This window comes from Cherax quadricarinatus, unplaced genomic scaffold (assembly GCF_038502225.1).
Source record: "Cherax quadricarinatus isolate ZL_2023a unplaced genomic scaffold, ASM3850222v1 Contig598, whole genome shotgun sequence".
NCBI classification, from domain to species: domain Eukaryota; kingdom Metazoa; phylum Arthropoda; class Malacostraca; order Decapoda; family Parastacidae; genus Cherax; species Cherax quadricarinatus.
In genome coordinates, this window is record NW_027195624.1 from 15,552 (window position 1) to 35,000 (window position 19,449).

The following is a 19,449-nucleotide window of genomic DNA, read 5'->3' on the forward strand; positions in this document are numbered from 1 at the left end:
AGTCAGTCAAGGAAACAGCTTTTCAGCAGCTAAGGTATAGTAGTGGTAGTAGTACTTGAAGCATAAACAGTAGCACACTAACCGTGTAGATCACTCAGAACGAATACCAATATCAAAATATGTAGTGTAAAACACAGGAAAGAGGTTAAACTTAACAAAAACACCAAACAATAACACTATACACAAGTAAGTACATATTATCATATCAAGTTAAAAGAATTAGCATCATTTAAAAAGCACATTATATAATTAATGTTAAAAATTCTCCTAAAAGTTCTCAGAGGTCCCATTTGTCAAGTGCTGAGGGCCTAAGATAATTCAGCAGATATTTACGTGAATATGCGAGCCAACTGGTAGATTCCTGTTGTAGCCACGAACACATTCACACTGAAGAGATTCCAGTTCCTAGGAATTATGACCAAGGAATATCTGCAAAGTTTCATTATTTTAGAGCTACTACAAACACTGTACAATAACAAAAGTTTAAGTCATACACTCGTGAAACGAGAATTTAAAATTCTTTTATTTTATTTGACCTGATCAAAATAATTTAAATTGGTAGAAAATCTTATCCAATTTGTTTTTTATTTGTTATAAGTCTTAAATATTTAACCATTAGTTTTAGGTCTAAACCTGCATGTGTAGCTTACTGGTGGATCATCAACTTATAAACCAACCAATTTTACTAAGAAACTCTGCATGATAATGTGTAAATATTTACAATCATCACTATCATTTTCATGATACTGCAATCCTAAAACTTGAAGAGCTGAAGGAGCATTAAGGAAGGACAGCCTCTCATTAAGGTTTTGTTTGATCTAAGTCAAAATAATATTTGAGCCTTTCAATATACAAAAAAATCTAGAAAATGGGAAACAAAATCAATTCTATTGTCATTTTTATTATTATTATCACACTGGCCGATTCCCACCAAGGCAGGGTGGCCCGAAAAAGAAAAACTTTCACCATCATTCACTCCATCACTGTCTTGCCAGAAGGGTGCTTTACACAACAGTTTTTAAACTGCAACATTAACACCCCTCCTTCAGAGTGCAGGCACTGTATTCTATTGTCATACGGTAATTAAAATGGGAGTTTGACCCAATACAGAAAATATTACTCATTATAGCATCATATGGTGTATATCTTTCAAATTATAAAGATGTAAAAGTAACTTATAACTTATTATCAATACCACAAACACGTTACAGTGCAGTATGTGCAAAGTTTTTCCTCAGGTGGCTGACAGTTTGCCAGTATGTGTGGACCTTTAACCTGGCATCCTGTGTGTCAGTCCAGCCCTGGGGATGAAAATATTCCAAGATATCTATTCACTAAGAAATAGTGTATCTCATCAATAATAAAAGGTACTGACCTTGACCAAATAAGACCAGTAGCTGCCAGAGCTGATGACTGGGAAAGAGATAGCTTTTCTGCAGGTCTTGCTATATCCCCAAGACCAGCCAATACCAAACCCTGCAAAAATTAAATCATATACAGTGGACCCTCAACCTACGATGGCATCGTCTAACGATAAAATCGCCTAATGATGCGATTCAGCATAAAAATTTTGGCCCGACCAATGATGAAAAACTAGACTAACAACATTCGTCCCGAACGCATCCATGTGCCCGTCTGGCCTGAGTGCGCCTCAGCTGCCCTGCCTTCAGTTAGTGTGCCACTGTTTACACATTCGGTAAAATTTGTATTATTCCAGTCTTTTTAGTGCTTGTAACTGCTAAATAAGCCACCATGGGCCCAAAGAAAGCTTCTAGTGCCAACCCTGTGGTAAAAAGGGTGAGAATTACAATCAAATTGAAGAAGGAGATAATTACAAAGTATGAAAGTGGAGTGCGTGCCTCTGAGCTGGCCAGGTTGTATAACCCTTTCAGGGTTTCCGACGTACGGCTTACACACCAGGGTTACTGACGCACCAGTATGCCTAAATTCTAGTGCCCTCAAATCCAGCGAGAGAAAGCTGGTAGGCCTACATATGAAAGAATGGGTCTAATTGGTCAGTGTGTGCAGTATAAAAAAAATCCTGCAGCACAGTGCGTAATGAGAAAAAAAACTTTGACCGTGTTTTTGGTTTAAAACAGCAACGTTGCACTGTATTTTCGTAGGGTATTTATGGTTGTATTATAATTTTCCTGGTCTCATTTTATAGAATGGAAGACATTACAGAAATTGAGACGATTTTGATTGGTTTCACAATGAAAAGTACCTTGAAATTGAGCTCGAAGTAGCAGAAATGTTCGAGTTTTGCCAAAGTTCAAAAGTAAACAAATCATGCCACGCATCCAATACACATCAACTGGGGAGTCTAATATTCTTTCACGAGTGTACTGATATTATTTATACCATTTCTACACTAATGCAGTAGTCTGCATAACACTAAATCTTCTATTTTTTGTGAGAATAAAAATTCAAAGTGGAAAGCAAAAGAAATGTAAGAGGGGCCCAGGGATGTGACTAATGAACAGAGGAAATGTTATTTTAGTGCCAGGAATGTCTGTGTTGCTTATTCTGGACCCTATTTGGAAATTGGTATCTTTTGAAATTTGTGTGAAATTGGCAAAATTGCTAATTTCTGATCACTTTATTGGATAGTTGAAAACAGTAAATGGGTGGTTTCTTGTGCTCATTCGATAGAAAAAATAGAGTTCTAGTGAAATAATTATGATTTTTGTCCACTAGTAAATTGGCCGAAAATAGGGCTCAAAGTGGGCAAAATTGCCGATGTGTAAACATCGTCGAGACCGCTAACTTCGAAAGAGCATAATTCCGTAAGTTTTCCATCAAATTTCATACTTTTGGTGTCATTATGATCGGGAAAAGATTCTCTATCTTTCCATAAGAATTTTTTTTTTTTTTCTGAAAAATTTTTGACCCTGAGAACAAGTTTAGGGGAAGGCCTCTCGCCGCTGAAAGGGATAACAAATCCCAATCAACCATCGCTATCTTGGCCAACAGAAAGGCAATCAAGGAAGCTGTTGTTGCAAAAGGTGCAAGAATGTTTTTGAAACAGGGATCGCAAATACTCGAAGATGTTGAGAGACTGTTGTTGTGGATAAATGAAAAACAAATATCAGGAGATAGTATTTCTCAATCTATAATATGTGAAAAGGCAAGGCAGTTGCATGACGATTTAATTAAAAAAATGCATGCAACTAGTGGTGATGTTATTGAATTTAAGGCCAGCAAAGGTTGGTTTGAGAGAATTAACCCTTTCATGGTCCAAGGCCAAAATCAGAAGGGGTGCCCCAGTGTCCAAGAAATTTTGGAGAAAAAAAAAAAAAAAAAAAAAAAATTACAGAATTAAAGATATTTTTGTGAAGGTAAAAAAAAAAAAAATTCTGATCAGTACTTACCGAGATACAGCGGCGGGAAGTTGACCCAAAATGACAGGGTGGCGGCAACATCAGTGACTTCCTCAAAATCGCATTTTTTTTATTTTACATTTTTTTTTACTTTTTTTCTTTTCTAATTTTTGTTTCTTTTTCTAATAACATTTGTGGCCTGTGAGACCAATATGTATATTGTATATGTGTACACTCATTGTATTCAACACAATAACCCTGTACCATATGGTACAGGGTACCATACAGTACAGGACACCATATGGTACAGATACAGGGATAACGATGGAAGTAAGTCACCCTGACTTTTTTGGGTTATCCTAGGATTTTATACGTATGCTGCTATGTATGATAATCTATGTAATTGTATTTTTGTACACCTGAATAAACTTACTCAAGTGCATGTGGCATCATAAGTAAGTTTATTTAGTTATACACAAATAAAGTTACATAGAATATACTTAGCAACATATGTTTGGAGAACCTAGGATAACCCAAAAAAGTCAGACAGACTTATTTCCATTAGGGTCCCTGTACCATATGGTATAATGTGCCATATGGTACAATGTACTATATGGTACATTGTACCATATGGTACCATTGTACCATATGATACCATTGTACCATATGGCACAATGGTATCATATGGTTCAAAACCATAGAATTCATCTTCAGCTCCACTTCCATCAGTCTTAGAACTGTAAGCTGTGAAGAGGAGAGTCAGAATTCGCCCGGAGAGTGAGTGGGGAGTGAGAGCTTCCTTGCTGCCAGGCACGATGAACAAAGCTACTCTGCCGACATTCCCACAATGCCATGCGGGCGTCCAGATTTTTTCTATGGTGTGCACACTGACCACCCAGACCCATTCTCTCAGATGTAGGCCTACCAGCCTTCTCGCACTAAACTTGACGCCGCTAGAATTTTGGCGTAGATCTACGGTTTGGACCCTGAATGTAAAGCCGTAGATCTACAGGACGGACCCTGAAAGGGTTAAGCATTAAAAACAACATAATACATCACAACAATGAACTACAATTACATATTCACTTTTATTTTTGTAAGATCGGTTGGTCTAAAAAAAATGTTGTTTGGCTTTTTTGGGGGCTCCCAGGAATGTAACTCTATTTTTCTCATAAGTTCTTAAGTTTGTCTAACACGGTTTTAACTACCATGGCGTTTTCAGGAAATAACTATCGTGTTAAACGACGGTCTGCTGTACCACATTTTACTTCACTGAAGGCACTTTTATTTCCCAGTGTCTTGGAGGCCGAAGGTTATACAAGAACATGAGAAAGAAGGAGCACTGCAGCAGGTCTACTGGCCCATGCTAGGCAAATCCAAGGCATACCTGCTTTGCTCAGAGGCCTCAAGATAAGATAAGTTAAGATAAGATTTCGTTCGGATTTTTAACCCCGGAGGGTTAGCCACCCAGGATAACCCAAGAAAGTCAGTGCGTCATCGAGGACTGTCTAACTTATTTCCATTGGGGTCCTTAATCTTGTCCCCCAGGATGCGACCCACACCAGTCGACTAACACCCAGGTACCTATTTGCTGCTAGGTGAACAGGACAACAGGTGTAAGGAAACGTGTCGAATGTTTCCACCCGCCGGGAATCGAACCCGGGCCCTCCGTGTGTGAAGCGGGAGCTTTAGCCACCAGGCCACCGGGCCATCCTAAGCCTAAAGAAGTTTTTCAATACTAAACAGTAATCTAAGCTCCTGTATATGATCCAATAATGATTTTTATAAACTATTCTGTAAAAAATGAATAACAAAAATAATAGCAAAAATTCATTGGCGCTAAGGTAAACCAGGCGATGGAATTAGACAAACTACAGTACTATCAGTTTGCTAATTCACCTGTTCACCATCAAACCATCAAATGGAAGTAAGATACAGTAAAATGCTGCAGTAAGATATGATGAAATACTGCAGTAAGATATGGTAAAATATGGCAGTAAACTATAGTAAAATATGGCAGTAAGATACAGTAAAATATGGCTATAAAATACAACAAAAAACAGTAGTAAGATAAGGTAAAATATGGCAATAAGATATGTTAAGAAATGGTAGTAAGATGCAGCAAAATATGGTAGTAAGATATGGTAGGAAATAAGAGTAAGATATGGTAAAACATGGCAGTAAGATATGGTAAGAAACAGCAAAATACAGCAGCAAGATATGGTAAGAAACAGCAGTAAGATACGGTAAAATATGGCAGTCAAATACGTTAAGAAATGGTAGTAAGATACGGTAAAACGTGACAGTAAGATACGGTATGATGCAGTACTAAGATATGGTAAGATATGGCAGATAGGGTAAGATACAGCAGTAAGATATTATAGTAATACACAAAAGCTGGTTTTGGTCTTGTTGCAGTACATATGTACTCTTATTAAATAGTATAATCAAACTTAAAAACAAAATAATTTTTGAAATGCATGAAAAACTATCACAAATCAATATGCAGTCCTAGGTGTAGACACATCCAGACAAGGAGTAGAAAGAGAACACAGCCAATCAAGTCCAGTTATCTATTGTACATGATTCAAATGATTGAGCGTCCTGCAGATATTCAACTGCAGCTAAACTGAGTGACAGTGAAAGACACAAAAATACTGCCAAGCACAAGAAAACTGAAGAACCATTCAGTATATCAAGGACCTCAATGGAAGTCACTTGTCTGACTTTTTTTTTTTTTTTGGGGGGGGGGCATATCCTAGGTAATTTACACACATTATTCTTTCTTTCAACACATCGGCCGTATCCCACCAAGGCAGGGTGGCCCAAAAGGAAAAACGAAAGTTTCTCCTTTTACATTTAGTAATATATTTACTAGCCCCTTGCCCCTGGGCATACATTATTATGTATGATAATTTGTTTTAGATGAATGGCTAACCTGCCAGTCAGCTGCATCAGTGATAAAAAACTCAGAATGAACCATCAACATGTTTTTTTATACGCACAGCCTCTCTTCACTTAGCAACGTACTCGTTTACCGACAACTTGGAGTTACAATGGGCTCTCTGACCAGTATGCATACCTAAATGTATATTAGAACTAATTTCCTCTATTCTGTTTATAACAATATACAGTATACTACTGTGTAAACATTTAAAATATACTTAAAATGTTATAAATGATGCAAAGGTGAAATTAAAACAATATCAAAGATGGTTGACACCAACTCACTATCATTATAGTATGCTCCTTACTTAGCGATGAATTGTTTACAGACGTGGTCTTAGGAATGGAACTCCATTGTTAAGTGAGGAGAGGCTGTAATGCATCAGGCTTCACATAACTTCATTACCGTTATTACCACTGATACTTTTTTTTTTTTTTTTTGGTCCAAGATTTAGCCAGTGCAAGTTTTGGGGACATCCTCGGCACTGGCGCACCTCATTCACTGTAAAATGCGGTACATCCAAAATGGAACAGCACAGGAAAAACCCTTCATAGTATATGCCATTCAGTTTTGAATGTACCTTTTCAACTGCATTAGCAAAATATAAAACTACAGTAGGACCCCCGTATCTACGGGGGATAAGCTCCAAGGACTGACCACACATACTGAAACCACTGATAATAGCAAACCCTATATACAAGTCCTATACATTAATAAATTATGCACAATAAATGGAGAATTATCACTTTTTCACTGATAGGAAGCACTTCATAGCTTCTCTTAGGCTTAGAAGAACTGCCAACTTTTCTACTTTTGTACTTTGGAGCCATTATTTTGAAAAATTCAGAGGTATTTTTGGGTCACAGTAAACTGTGGCTAACTGAAACTGCAGATACTGAATCAGTGGATACGAGGGTTCTACTGTATGTGGAACAGCTTTATAAGAGAGCTGACTGTACTGATATTCAAATAATATTAGAATGTGGTTTTACCTGGGTTTACATGCAGCAAAACTTTTAATGAAGTGGCTGAGGCATGAAAAAAAAAATTCTGTTCAGAGATTTATATGCTTAGGGGAAAGTCAAAGGAAATTACAAGGAATTTAAGAACAATAAAATACTTGCTAGTCTCTGATATAAATGAGAAAATTACATGGTGAAATTTATGGTGTCAACTGATCAAATATATGCATGGCATCACCTGGCAAAACAAATGACTCACAAACATCTACAGTGCAGTCATAACTAACTCAAAATGCTTCTTTATCAACAAACAATAAAACAAGGAATTTAAGGTATGATAAAAATGTTTCATGTATCAATTATATACACGAAAACTAAAATTAAATGTGATGGTGTCATCTGCTCAGGTAACCTTGAGCAGTCTGCTGTGCAATGAGCAATATAACCATCTCTAACACTTCTACATAAACATGCAAGACAACAAGGAATTTAAGGTATAGTAAAATTATTCCTTGTCACTATTATAAAGTAGAAAACTGTATAAAGGTGTGATGACATCTTATCAAGTGTATGAATGACATCACTTGATAAAACATACAATTCTCATCAGTCTCCTGCTGCTCAGTACTCTCATAACCATCTTCAAACACTTCATCAACAAGCAGAACAACATGGAATTTAAAGTATAATAACACTGTACCTATAATGAAGATTATGACATCAGTTGATCAAACCGAGTGATGTCCATTGATCAGACAAACCAAAGCCATCTACTTCTCACTTGAGCTACATAATCTTCTGTTGCTTTGGAAAAGCAACAGAAAGAATTTAAGGTAGGGTAAAACTTCTTTTTTTAAGCCTGTTTTGCACTGAAAAAATGAAGAAACACTTTCATCGTCACTCGCTCTGTCACTGTCTTGCCAGAGGGAAGAGTGCAGGTACTATACTTCCCACCTCCAGGACTCATATCCAGCTAACTGGTCTCCCAGAATTCCTTCATAAATGTTACTTTGCTCACACTCCAACAGTACATCAAGTCATAGAAAAAACACTTGCCTGCACTCTTATCTAACACTCACTGGAAGTCCAAGCCCCTTACATATAAAACCTCCTGTACCCCCTCCCTCCAACGTTTTCTAGGACGACCCCTACCCCACCTTCTTTCCACTACAGATTTATATGGCCTCCAAGTCATTATATTTTGTTCCATCCTCTGTAAATGTCCAAACCACCTCAACAACCTCTTCCTCAGCTCTCTGGATAATAGTTTTAGTAATCTTACACTTCCTTCTAATCTCTAAGCTATGAATTCTCTGCATATTATTCACACCACACATTGTATTAAATCTGATAAGTCACTGGCAGTGAAATAGCCAGTTTCATTTTCTACGAATGAAGTTCCATGCACTTTTTTTTTTTTTTTTTTGAAGGAACAGATGGTATACCACATCAAATACCAGCATCAACCACAACTTTCCCACAGTTTTGTTGTCATATGGGTACTTAATGGAGATATGGGAGTAAGGAATTACACTCGTTGGTCGGTTGGTAATACGTATATTGGCAGAGTCGTGAGGGGAGAGAGCCCAGCCTACCTGTTCGGTTGTATGCCTGAGGACGAAGTGAGAGCGAGTCCTCTCATACCCTACTCACATGGGCATAGCCACTGAGCCTAGCAGAAGGTATCCTATATATAATATGAGTGATACAACTTAAGATATATACTACACAAGTATATTACATAGGAATTCAGTAACAATACTGACACTGTAGTAAGTAGTATTTATCTAAGATGTGGGTACAGAACATACATTTCTAGATCAACAAGCAATGGCATCTAAAATGTATTTGATCAAAGCATTCAACATTTTTTACCAAAAAAAAAAAACTAACCCTATTTTCTCCCATACTTGTACTATTTCAATGCCCAAAATTACAAAAAAGCAACAATTTCAGGAACATAAATACCTTTTTGGACATAAATGTTGCCTTCTAAATTATTTTTTCTATTTGCTTGACTACAGGCAAATGTAGCCTCAGTGCCACACAAGAGACCTGACTCAGTACATCCAAGTAGTAAAACTAAACTTACTAAAAGCTAAAAACTACAATTGATTATTATTAACCCGTTAACTGTCCAAGCACATCTATGTTCTCTCGCCCAGCACTCAGAATATTTAAAAAAAAAAAATTAGTTTTTTCTTTTTTAAATTCAAGAGGACAATTTTCTGTGTGTAATAAGACCAAAAAAAATTTTTAGGGTCAGTACTTACCAAGATATAAGACTGCAAAGTTGGCACTGGACGCTCACCTGACAGCAACATGGAGTCCTGCCGCTTGCAGAAGTGTTGCTGCTATACCTATTTTCCTCATTTTTTTTTTTAATTTATATAATTTTTATGTTCTGATAATTACAAATTGTAGTAGTTTTTGTGATTTCATAACCAATGTTTGTTCTGACACTAATATTAAGTACTCAAATAGTCACAAACACAGTGACTGGTGAAAATTTTCACCTACCTTGGTCACCTACTATTGTCTAGAAATATATACAAAGTATTTATAGGTCCCTGCAATGTTTTATACATGCTGGAGTATATATGAAACTCCTTGAAGCACTGTGTAAGATGAGTGTCACTCCATTGCTGACAGTACAGCAGGGCAGTGGAGTGACACTTGATGATCGTGCACTGCCTTGGCTTTGTTTGTTTCCGATAAACAATCTAATAGTGATAATGTTTGTGCAGCTACTGTGTTGTAAACAATGAGTGTATATTTGAACAATGCACCTTACTTTGGTCTCACAGGCCACATAAGTTACTTAGAAAAGAAAAATACAGTGGTCCCTCAATTATCGTCCTTAATCCGTTCCTGGGAGTGGGACTATTATTGAAACAGACGATTTTCGAATCAATTTTCCCCATAAGAAATAATGTAAATACAACTAATCCGTTCCTGACACCCAGAAGTATTAAAACAAAAAAAAATTTTACATGAAATAGAGATGTAGTACATAAACTATACAATGGGACATGATGAATGAAACATTAACAGCATAACACTTACCTTTACTGGCAATTCTTCTTAGTGTATGGAAGACTGGAGGGGGAGAGAGATTGGATTAGTTACTGTTTAGAAGGGGAATCCCCTTCCATCAACACCTTAGGTACCAAGTCCTTTTCTGGGGTTACTTCTCTTCTCTGTTTCTTTATGCCACTAAGACCAGCTTGAGAGTCACTGGAGTCCTGTCTCGCAAAAAATCTGTCCAGAGAGCTCTGTTTCTGGCACCTCTTTAAAACTTCCCTAAAATGGGCCAAGACTCTGTCACTGTACAAGTTGCCGATATGGCTTGCAACATCCTTCTCAGGGTGATGTTTCTCCATAAATCTTTCCATCCTACCCCACATTTCAAAAATCTCCTTAATTTCTGAAGAAGGCAAGCAGCAAGATTCTGAGCTGGGATCTGTTGCTCCTCCTGCTGAAGCTCTTGCAGTTCCTCAGTGGTTAGCTCTTCGTTGTGGTCCTCCACCAACTCTTCCACAGTTTAATATCTTTATTATGCACCCCATACCATCCTGTGGGCGGTAGTCAAAAGATTACAGAGGTACATAATGGGGTCCAGGGACTGGATCCTCCAAACTCACATCCAACCCCATGGAGCTCCCCAGTCCCACAATAGAGTTCACAGCTGACATAGGCTCATCAGGGGCTGTCTCAAACCCTTCAAAATCCCTCCTGTGGACACAATCTGGCCACAAGTTTCTCAAAGTAGAGTTCAAAGTCCTGGTAGTTACTCCCTCCCAAGCCTTACCTATAAGGCTATGCAATGGAGAATACTGAAGTGTTCTTTCCAAAAATCTCTTAGGATCAAGTGAGTGTCTGAGGTCAAATTAACCCTTTGAGGGTTGACAGGCCCTCTCCGAAACTCGTTCTCAGGGTCGGCCAAATTTAAAAAAAAAAAAAATTATTTTCTCTTATGAAAAGATAGAGAATCTTTTCCCGATCATAAAGACACCAAAAGTTTGAAATTTGATAGAAAACTTACGGAATTATGCTCTCGCAAAGTTAGCGGTCTCGGCGATGTTTACGCATCGGCGATTTTGCCCACTTTGAGCCCCATTTTCGGCCAATTTCGCTGTACTAGTCGACAAAAAACATGAATATTTCGCTAGAACTCCATTTTTGGGTGCAAGAAACCACCCATTTATGAAATTCAACTATCCAGTACAGTGGTCAGAATTTAGCAATTTTGCCAATTTCACACAAATTTCAAAAGATGCCAATTTCCGAATAGGGTCCAGAATAAACAAGAAAGACATTCCTGGCACTAAAATGACATTTCCTCTAGTCATTAGTCACGTCTCAAGGCCCCTCTTATATTCTTTTGCTTTCCACTTTGAATTTTTATTCTCACAAAAAATATAAGATTTACTGTTATGCAGACTACTGCATTAGTGTAAAAAATGGTATAAATATTATTGGTCACACTTGTGAAAGAATATTAGACTCACCAGTTGAAGTGTATTGCACGCTTGGCACGATTTGTTTACTTTTGAAGTTTGGTAAAAATCGAACATTTCTGCTACTTTGAGCTCAATTTCAAGGCACCTTTCATTGTAAAACCAGCCAAAATCATCTCAATTTCTGTAATATGTCTTCCATTCTATAAAATGAGACCAAGAAAACTAGAATACAACAATAAATACCATATGAAAATACACTGCAAAGTCGCTGATTTATTCCAAAAAAATGGTCAAAGTTTTTTTTTTCTCATTATGCACTGTGTGCTGCAGGATTTTTTTTAGACTGTGCACACTGACCACATAGACCCATTCTTTCATATGAAGGCCTACCAGCTTTCTCCCACTAGATTTGAGGCCGCTAGAATTTATGCGTACTAGTACGTCAAAAACCCCTACGCGTAAGACGTACTAGTACGACGAAAACCTTCAAAGGGTTAAGGCACCTTTCAAATAACAAAAAAAGGCACAATACCATGACTGGAATGATACACAAATAACCCGCACATAGAAGAGAGGAGCTTACGACAACGTTTCGGTCTGACCTGGACCATTTGCAAGTCACATTAACGAGAAGTTAGTGGCCTCATGACTCCAGTCTCTTCCAACCTTTCCTTGAAGCTCTTAATAATCTTGCCCCTTCCATTAAGCTTAAAGCTGAATGGAAATCGAATTCCTTGCTTCCTTTCCTTGATGTCCATGTCCACTGCTCAGATACAGGTTTTTCCTTTTCCGTTTACCGCAAACCTATGCACAGTGGCATGTACATTCACTACTTTTCCTATCATGCTTCCCCTGTCAAGAAAAGTGTTCTTATCTCCCTCTTTCTCCGTGCCCTCCGCATCTGTGATCCTCAGTTCCTTCCATCAGAAATTTCCACTCTTCATAATTCATTTTCTAGTCTTGGCTACCCTTCCCATTTCATAGACTCTGCCCTCTCACGTGCTAAACATAATTTCTTCTCTCCCAAACTCTCTACTCCTGGGAACTCTTCCGTCCTCTGCCTTCCCTACATTCCCGGTCTTTCTAATCTCAACAATTCTCTCCGTCCCTTAGACATCAAGCTTACTTTCCGCCAGACTAACACTCTTCGCACTAATCTCGTTCATACCTCTCCTCCCTCTACAGATGTTTCTGGTGTCTACTCTATTTCTTGCTCCTCCTGTCCTCTTCAATACTTTGGAGAAACTGGTCGATCTCTTTCTGACAGACTTAGGGAGCACAAAAATAGTGTTAGGCTTGCCGACACTAATAATGCTCTTTTCTGTCACATCAGAGATCACAGCCATCCTATTGACTGGTCTTCTGCTAAAACTGTCTTCCCCTACCTCCAACTTTAACAGTCGCTGTCTGGTTGAATCCTCCCTAATACACAACTTTCCATGTATGAATCTTAGTCCTGGCTTCGTCTCTGTAGATGCCTTCCTCTCCCACTACATTGTAAAATGCTCCAAACTTCAGAACATCCGTGACTTAACCTGATTCCTCCTTTTTTCTTCTTCTCCCTCTCCCTCTTCCCCCTTTCCTCTTTCCTCTTCTGGATTGTCTTTCTTTCTTCTGTCTTGTGTTTCTGTTCCTTCATTATTTATTTCATTACTTCCCCTCCCTCCCACCTCTGTGTACTTCCTCTCCCTCTGTGGGCACCTAGCTCCCTTGCAGTGCTCCCCTTTCTTTGTATTTGACTGGCTCCTCCTCCTCCTTAATTCCCCACTACCACTACTACTACTACTACTACCACCACCACCACTACCTCTTCCTGCCTATATATATACCCGTCCTGCTCCACTTCTCGTTAGAGTGACTTTGTAAATGGTCCAAGTCGGACCGAAACGTCGTCGTAAGCTCCTCTCTTCTATGTGCGGGTTATTTGTGTATCACCTTTCAAACACTGCTTTGGTGTAGAGTTTTTTCAAGTTTGAAATGACCTGCTGGTCCATGGGCTGGAGGAGAGGAGTGGTATTCGGGGGCAAAAACTTTACTGTGATGAACCCAAACTCCTTCAGAATTAGGTCATCCAAGTTTGGAGGATGAGCAGGTGCATTGTCCATTACTAGGAGGCACTTGAGATCCAATTTCTTTTCCAGGAGGTAATTCTTCACACCCGGGCCAAACACTTCATTGAACAGTGCTTCCCTTCCTTTGTATTTGACTGGCTCGTCCTCCTTATTCCCCACTACTACCACTACCACTAATACTACCTCTACTACTACTACTACCACCACCACCTCTTCCTGCCTATATATAGCCGTCCTGCTCCACTTTTGGTTAGTGTGACTTTGTAAATGGTCCAAGTCGGACCAAAACGTCGTCGTAAGCTTCTCTCTTTTATGTGCAGGTTATTTGTGTATCATTCCAGTCACGGTATTGTGCCTTTTTTTTTTTTTTTTTGTTATTTTGTTACTTCATTGAACCACTCGACGAAAATTTCCCTCGTGACCCATGCCTTATTATTAGATCTCCAAAACACGCACAATTTACTCTTCATAACATTGTTTTTCTCGAACACTCTGGGATTTTCAGAATGGTACACTAGTAACAGCTTCACTTTGAAATCCCCACTAGCATTAGCACAGAACATGAGCGTCAGCCTGTCTTTCATAGGCTTGTGTCCTGACAGTGCCTTTTCTTCCTGAGTAATGTAGGTCCTCTTTGGCATTGTCACAACTGAACACTTGTTCAGGTTTCAGTCCTTCAGCCTCTATATGCTCCTTGAATTCCTGCACATATTTTTCAGCCGCTTTTTGGTCCGAACTGGCAGCCTCACCGTGCCTTATCACACTGTGTATGCCAGTATGCTTCTTAAATCTCTCAAACCAGCCTTTGCTGGCCTTAAATTCACTCACATCACCACTAGTTGCAGGCAATTTCTTTACCAAATCGTCATGCAACTGCCAAGCCTTTTCACAAATAATCGACGTCATAAGACTATCTCCTGCTAATTGTTTCTCGTTTATCCACACCAATAATAACTTCTCAACATCTTCGAGCACTGGTGATCTCATTTTTGTCAGCATATTTACCCCCTTTGCAACAACAGCTTCCTTGATTTCCTTTTTCTTGGCTATGATGGAAGATATGGTTATACGGGATTTGTTATCCTGGCAAGTTCGCTCACATGTACGCTACTTTCATATTGTTCAATGATGTTTTTCTTAAATTCAATCGTATTTCTCACCTTCTTTACCAAAGGCTTGGCACTAGTTTTCTTTGGAGCCATGGTAGCTTATTTAGCACTTGCAAGCACTAAAATGAATGGAATATTATGAAATATTTCGTATGAACACGTGAGGGAACCATTGCTCACTGGTAAACAATGGCACACTGGCTGGGAAGGGAGGCCGACGTGGCTCAGAGCCGTGAGTACGCGTCCAGGACAGAAGATGATTGGCGAGTTAACGGACCATTTGCGAGCCAATGTTTAAACGAAATAACGCGACTATTTCCGAAATGGACAACTTTCAGGCCGGACGATTATTGAGGGACCACTGTATTGGAAAATACAAGAAACTTTCGAATTGGAGTAAATAAAAGAATACCGGGTGAGCAGCATTCGCTGCTGTTGCCATATGCGGCTCATTTTCTGCCAACTTTGCGCCTCTGTATCTCAGTAAGTACTGATGGAAAAAAAAAAATTTTTAAGCTTAAAACACTCAGTAAAATAATCCTAACATTTTGGTAAGAAAAAAAATTTTTTTTTTTCGAATATTTTGCGACACAGAATGACAGTTTCAGAAATGGGCTTGTGACAGTCAAAGGGTTAATACCCTAAAATTCTAGTGGGTTCAAATATAGCAGGAGAAAGCTGGAAGACCTACATGTGAGAGAATGGGTCTGTGTGGTCAGTGTCTGCAGCATAAAAAAAAAAATCCTGCAGCACGCAGTGCATAATGAAAAAAAAAAACTGTTTTTGGATTAAAAAGCTGAGTTTCAGGTTTATTTTTGTATAGTATTTATTGTTGTATTATCATTTTCTTGGTCTCATTTCATAGAATGGAAGATATATTACAGAAATAGAGATGATTTTGATTGGTTTCATGATGAAAAATACCTTGAAAATGAGCTCAAAGTAGCAGAAATGTTCAATTTTTGCTGATGTTCAAGAGTAAACAAATGACGTCACCGTCCAATACGTGTCCAACTGACCAGTCTAATATGCAGTCACAAATAGGTTGACACTCTTTATACAATAATATAATAATGCAGTAGTCTGCATAACAGTAAATCTTCTATTTTTTTTGTGTGAATAAAAATTCAAAATGGAAAGCAAGAGTAATATAAGAGGCCTGGAGACATGAATAATGAACAGAGAAAATGTTATTTTAGTGCCAGGAATGTCTGCATTGTTTATTCTGGACCCTATTTTGAAACTGGCATCTTTTGAAATTTGCATGAAATTGGCCAACTTGTCAATTTCTGCCCACATTATTGGGTAGTTGAAATTGGTAAATGGGCAGTTTCTTGTACTCATTCAATAGAACAAATGGAATTCTACAGAAATAGCTATGAGTTTGGTTGACTGGAACAATGGAATTGGCCAAAAATAGGGATCAAAGTTGGTGAAATCACCGAGGCATATATATCACCAAGACCGATAATTTCGCGAGAGCGTAATTCCATAAGTTTTCCATAAAATTTCATACTTTTCGTGTCATTACAATCGGGAAAATATTCTCGATCATTTCATAAGAATTTTTTTTTCTTTTTTTTAAATTCTTAAACACTGAGAGTGAGTTCAGGATCAGGGGTTTCGACAGTGAAAAGGTTAATAATGTACATAAAAGTGTATAAAATTATACTGGAAAAACTCCAATAATTAATACTAAATGAAAATTTAACTGAAATACTGAACAGTAAATGAAAATTTAACTGCCCCCTTACCTGTCAAGAGGAGAGCTAATACATGTATTTCTTTTCTATGTCTCTTTTCACCACTAGCACCTTGTTCTGGCTCACTGGTTCTTTGTCTCACTGAAAATTTTTACCTTTGGCCCAATATCATGCTAATGGTAGACACTGATTTACCAAAAAGTTTTGCTGTATCAGTTACGTGGAGCCGATCTTCATACTTTCTAATAACTAATTTTTTAAACTCAACAATGCTTTTCACAACTTTTCTTTTAGCATTCATCTCTTTGTCCTTCTTTGGACCCATGATGGCTTATCTCACAATAAAAAAAAATTGCACCAAACCTGCAAAATAACAAAGTAAGTTCACAAGATGCACAACAAAAGCTCAAGAGATGTTTACAGCACATGAGCTAGTGGCTATACTGACTCATACCCACACTCCATTGTCCAATGTGCATTCTGTGAGCACATGACCTGAGCAGCTTTGTCCTGTTCCATGCACACAAAAACTTGTCCGTTAACAATCAAGAGAACATATCATACCATGGGTGGGATTTGAACCCGCGGTCAGAGAGTCTCAAAACTCCAGACCGTCGTGTTAGCCATTGGACCAGCTAGCCACAATAAGATTCGTCCAACTAGGTATATTTCTACACCATAGAAAGGTTAGCATAGGCACCACTGTGACCACAAATGCAAGTTTTTACAGACGAATCTCCAGCTAGCGTGGCCGTGATGAACTCTAGCTCAAGTCCCCTCAATGCCGTCAACATGACTCACGAAATCGTAATGACACAATTGCAAACAAATCCCACCCGTGGTATGGTTTGTTTGCAGTCGTGTCATTACGATTTTGTGAGTCAAGAGAACATATGAAAACCAAGACTTTTTTCTCGAACACCTCATTTGAAAACCAATTTATTCGACAAGTAATGCAATCGACAACTGAGGTTCAACTGTAGTACTGTGTCCAGAAATGAGTATATGACCAAATACAACCTCTCCTCACTTAACGACGGGGTTCTGTTCCTAAGAGTAGGTTGGTAAGCGTACTGATGGTTAAGCAAGGAGCTTACTATACTGGTAGTGGGTTTGTGTCAACCATCTTTAGATATTTTTCAATGTCACCTTTGCACCATTATAACATTTCTGGTATACGTATTTTTAAATGTTTATACAGTAGTGTACTGTATACTGTAATAAACAGAATAGAGGAAATCAGCTCTAATACACAGGTCTCCCTCAACATTCGCGAGGGTTAGGGGATTAAGAGCCCCCCGAATGTTGAAAAATCGCGAATGTTTGGTGCCCCAATATATTGTAGGGAAATATAATACAATACTGCTTCCCTAACTTGTTGAACCATGAACAATCACAAAATACGTGAAAACATTGTAAATTGTACTAAATACATACATGTTATGATTTAATAGCATGTATGTTATTAAATACCACTGCCTCCACCACTGCCTCAACCACTGAGTCCCTACTACCATCCCTCCGACCCCCACAACTGGCAGCCAGCCCTCCCACCACTGTGTGGTGAGTGTTTTGTTTGTTCATTATTTGCTATTAAACTACAGTATAAATAATGTAAACCCATTCATGACTGCATATTGGAATGGCTATTCAGACAGGTATTGGATAGTGACATCATATGTTTACTCTTGAACACAGCAAAGAATCAAACATTTCTGCTACTTCTAACAATAACAATAGTAATAATAATAAATACAACAGAACTTAAAAAGGAAATTGTACAAAAATACGAGGGTTGAAGCAATAGTGGAGGGAGTGGATGACACATTGCCAGTGTGGCTTTGTTTATGCTGGAGTGAGCATTAGTCTCCGTCCTCTTCCAAACATTTCACAATAATTTATTGTGTTTGGTGCTTGTAGATTGAGTGTGACTGGAGTGGTAGAGGCAGTGGTAGAGGCAGCAGTTGATGCAGTGGGTGAGGCAGCAGTTGAGGCAGTGGTTGAGGCAGTGGTTGAGGCAGCGGTTGAGGCAATGGTAGAGGCAGCGGTTGAGGCAATGGTAGAGGCAGCGGTTGAGGCAATGGTAGAGGCAGCGGTTGAGGCAATGGTAGAGGCAGCGGTTGAGGCAATGGTAGAGGCAGCAGCTGAGGCAGTGGTTGAGGCAATGGTTGAGGCAATGGTAGAGGCAGCAGCTGAGGCAGTGGTTGAGGCAATGGTTGAGGCAATGGTAGAGGCAGCAGCTGAGGCAGTGGTAGAGGCAGCAGATGAGGCAGTGATATTTAATAACATATATGTTATTAATAATAATAGTACATATTATTAACCCTTTGACTGTTTCAGGCCCCTCTCTGAAACTGTCATTCTATGTCGCCAAATATTCGAAAAAAAAAATTATTTTTTCTTATGAAAATGTTAAGATTATTTTTCTGAGTGTTTTAGTCAAAAAAAAAAAATTTTGTCATCAGTACTTACCGAGATATAGAGCCGTGAAATTTGCAGAAAATGAGCTGCGTATGGCAACAGCGGCGACTGCCGCTCACCCAGTAAACTTTAGTTTACTTGTATTTGAAGGTTTTTTGTTTTTTCACTATTTTATTTTTTCACATAACTTATGTGGCCTATGAGACCAAAGTAAGGTGCAATGTACATATTTACACTCGTTGTATACAACACAATAAGCACACAAACATAATTATCAATATATTGTTTACAAAACTTGTTTACAAAAACAAACAATACAAAAAATTGTTTATTACTATTGTTCTATAATATATATACCAATATACAGTCACCGAACATATTCCTAGAAGTTCTGCAGCTTGTGGAACTCTTTGAAACATGTTGTCATACACAATGGTGTTTTACACTCTCAC

At 38.4% G+C, this 19,449-nt stretch overlaps 1 protein-coding gene across 4 annotated transcripts in view; it reads right to left on the reverse strand.

Moving 5' to 3' along the window:
* Positions 1-273: 273 nt before the first annotated feature.
* Positions 274-19,449, reverse strand: part of LOC128684659 (mitochondrial pyruvate carrier 2) — a 61,124-nt gene continuing 41,948 nt past the window's right edge. For 3 of the 4 annotated variants that reach the window (XM_070080552.1, XM_070080551.1, XM_070080553.1), the window contains 2 exons: positions 1,376-1,476; positions 274-429 (listed from right to left, as the gene is read on the reverse strand). In XM_070080552.1, coding sequence (XP_069936653.1) covers positions 330-429; positions 1,376-1,476 — 201 coding nt within the window. In that variant the 3' untranslated portion in view covers positions 274-329. The remainder of the gene's footprint in view (positions 430-1,375; positions 1,477-19,449) is intronic. The other variant, XM_070080549.1, reaches the window with a different exon arrangement.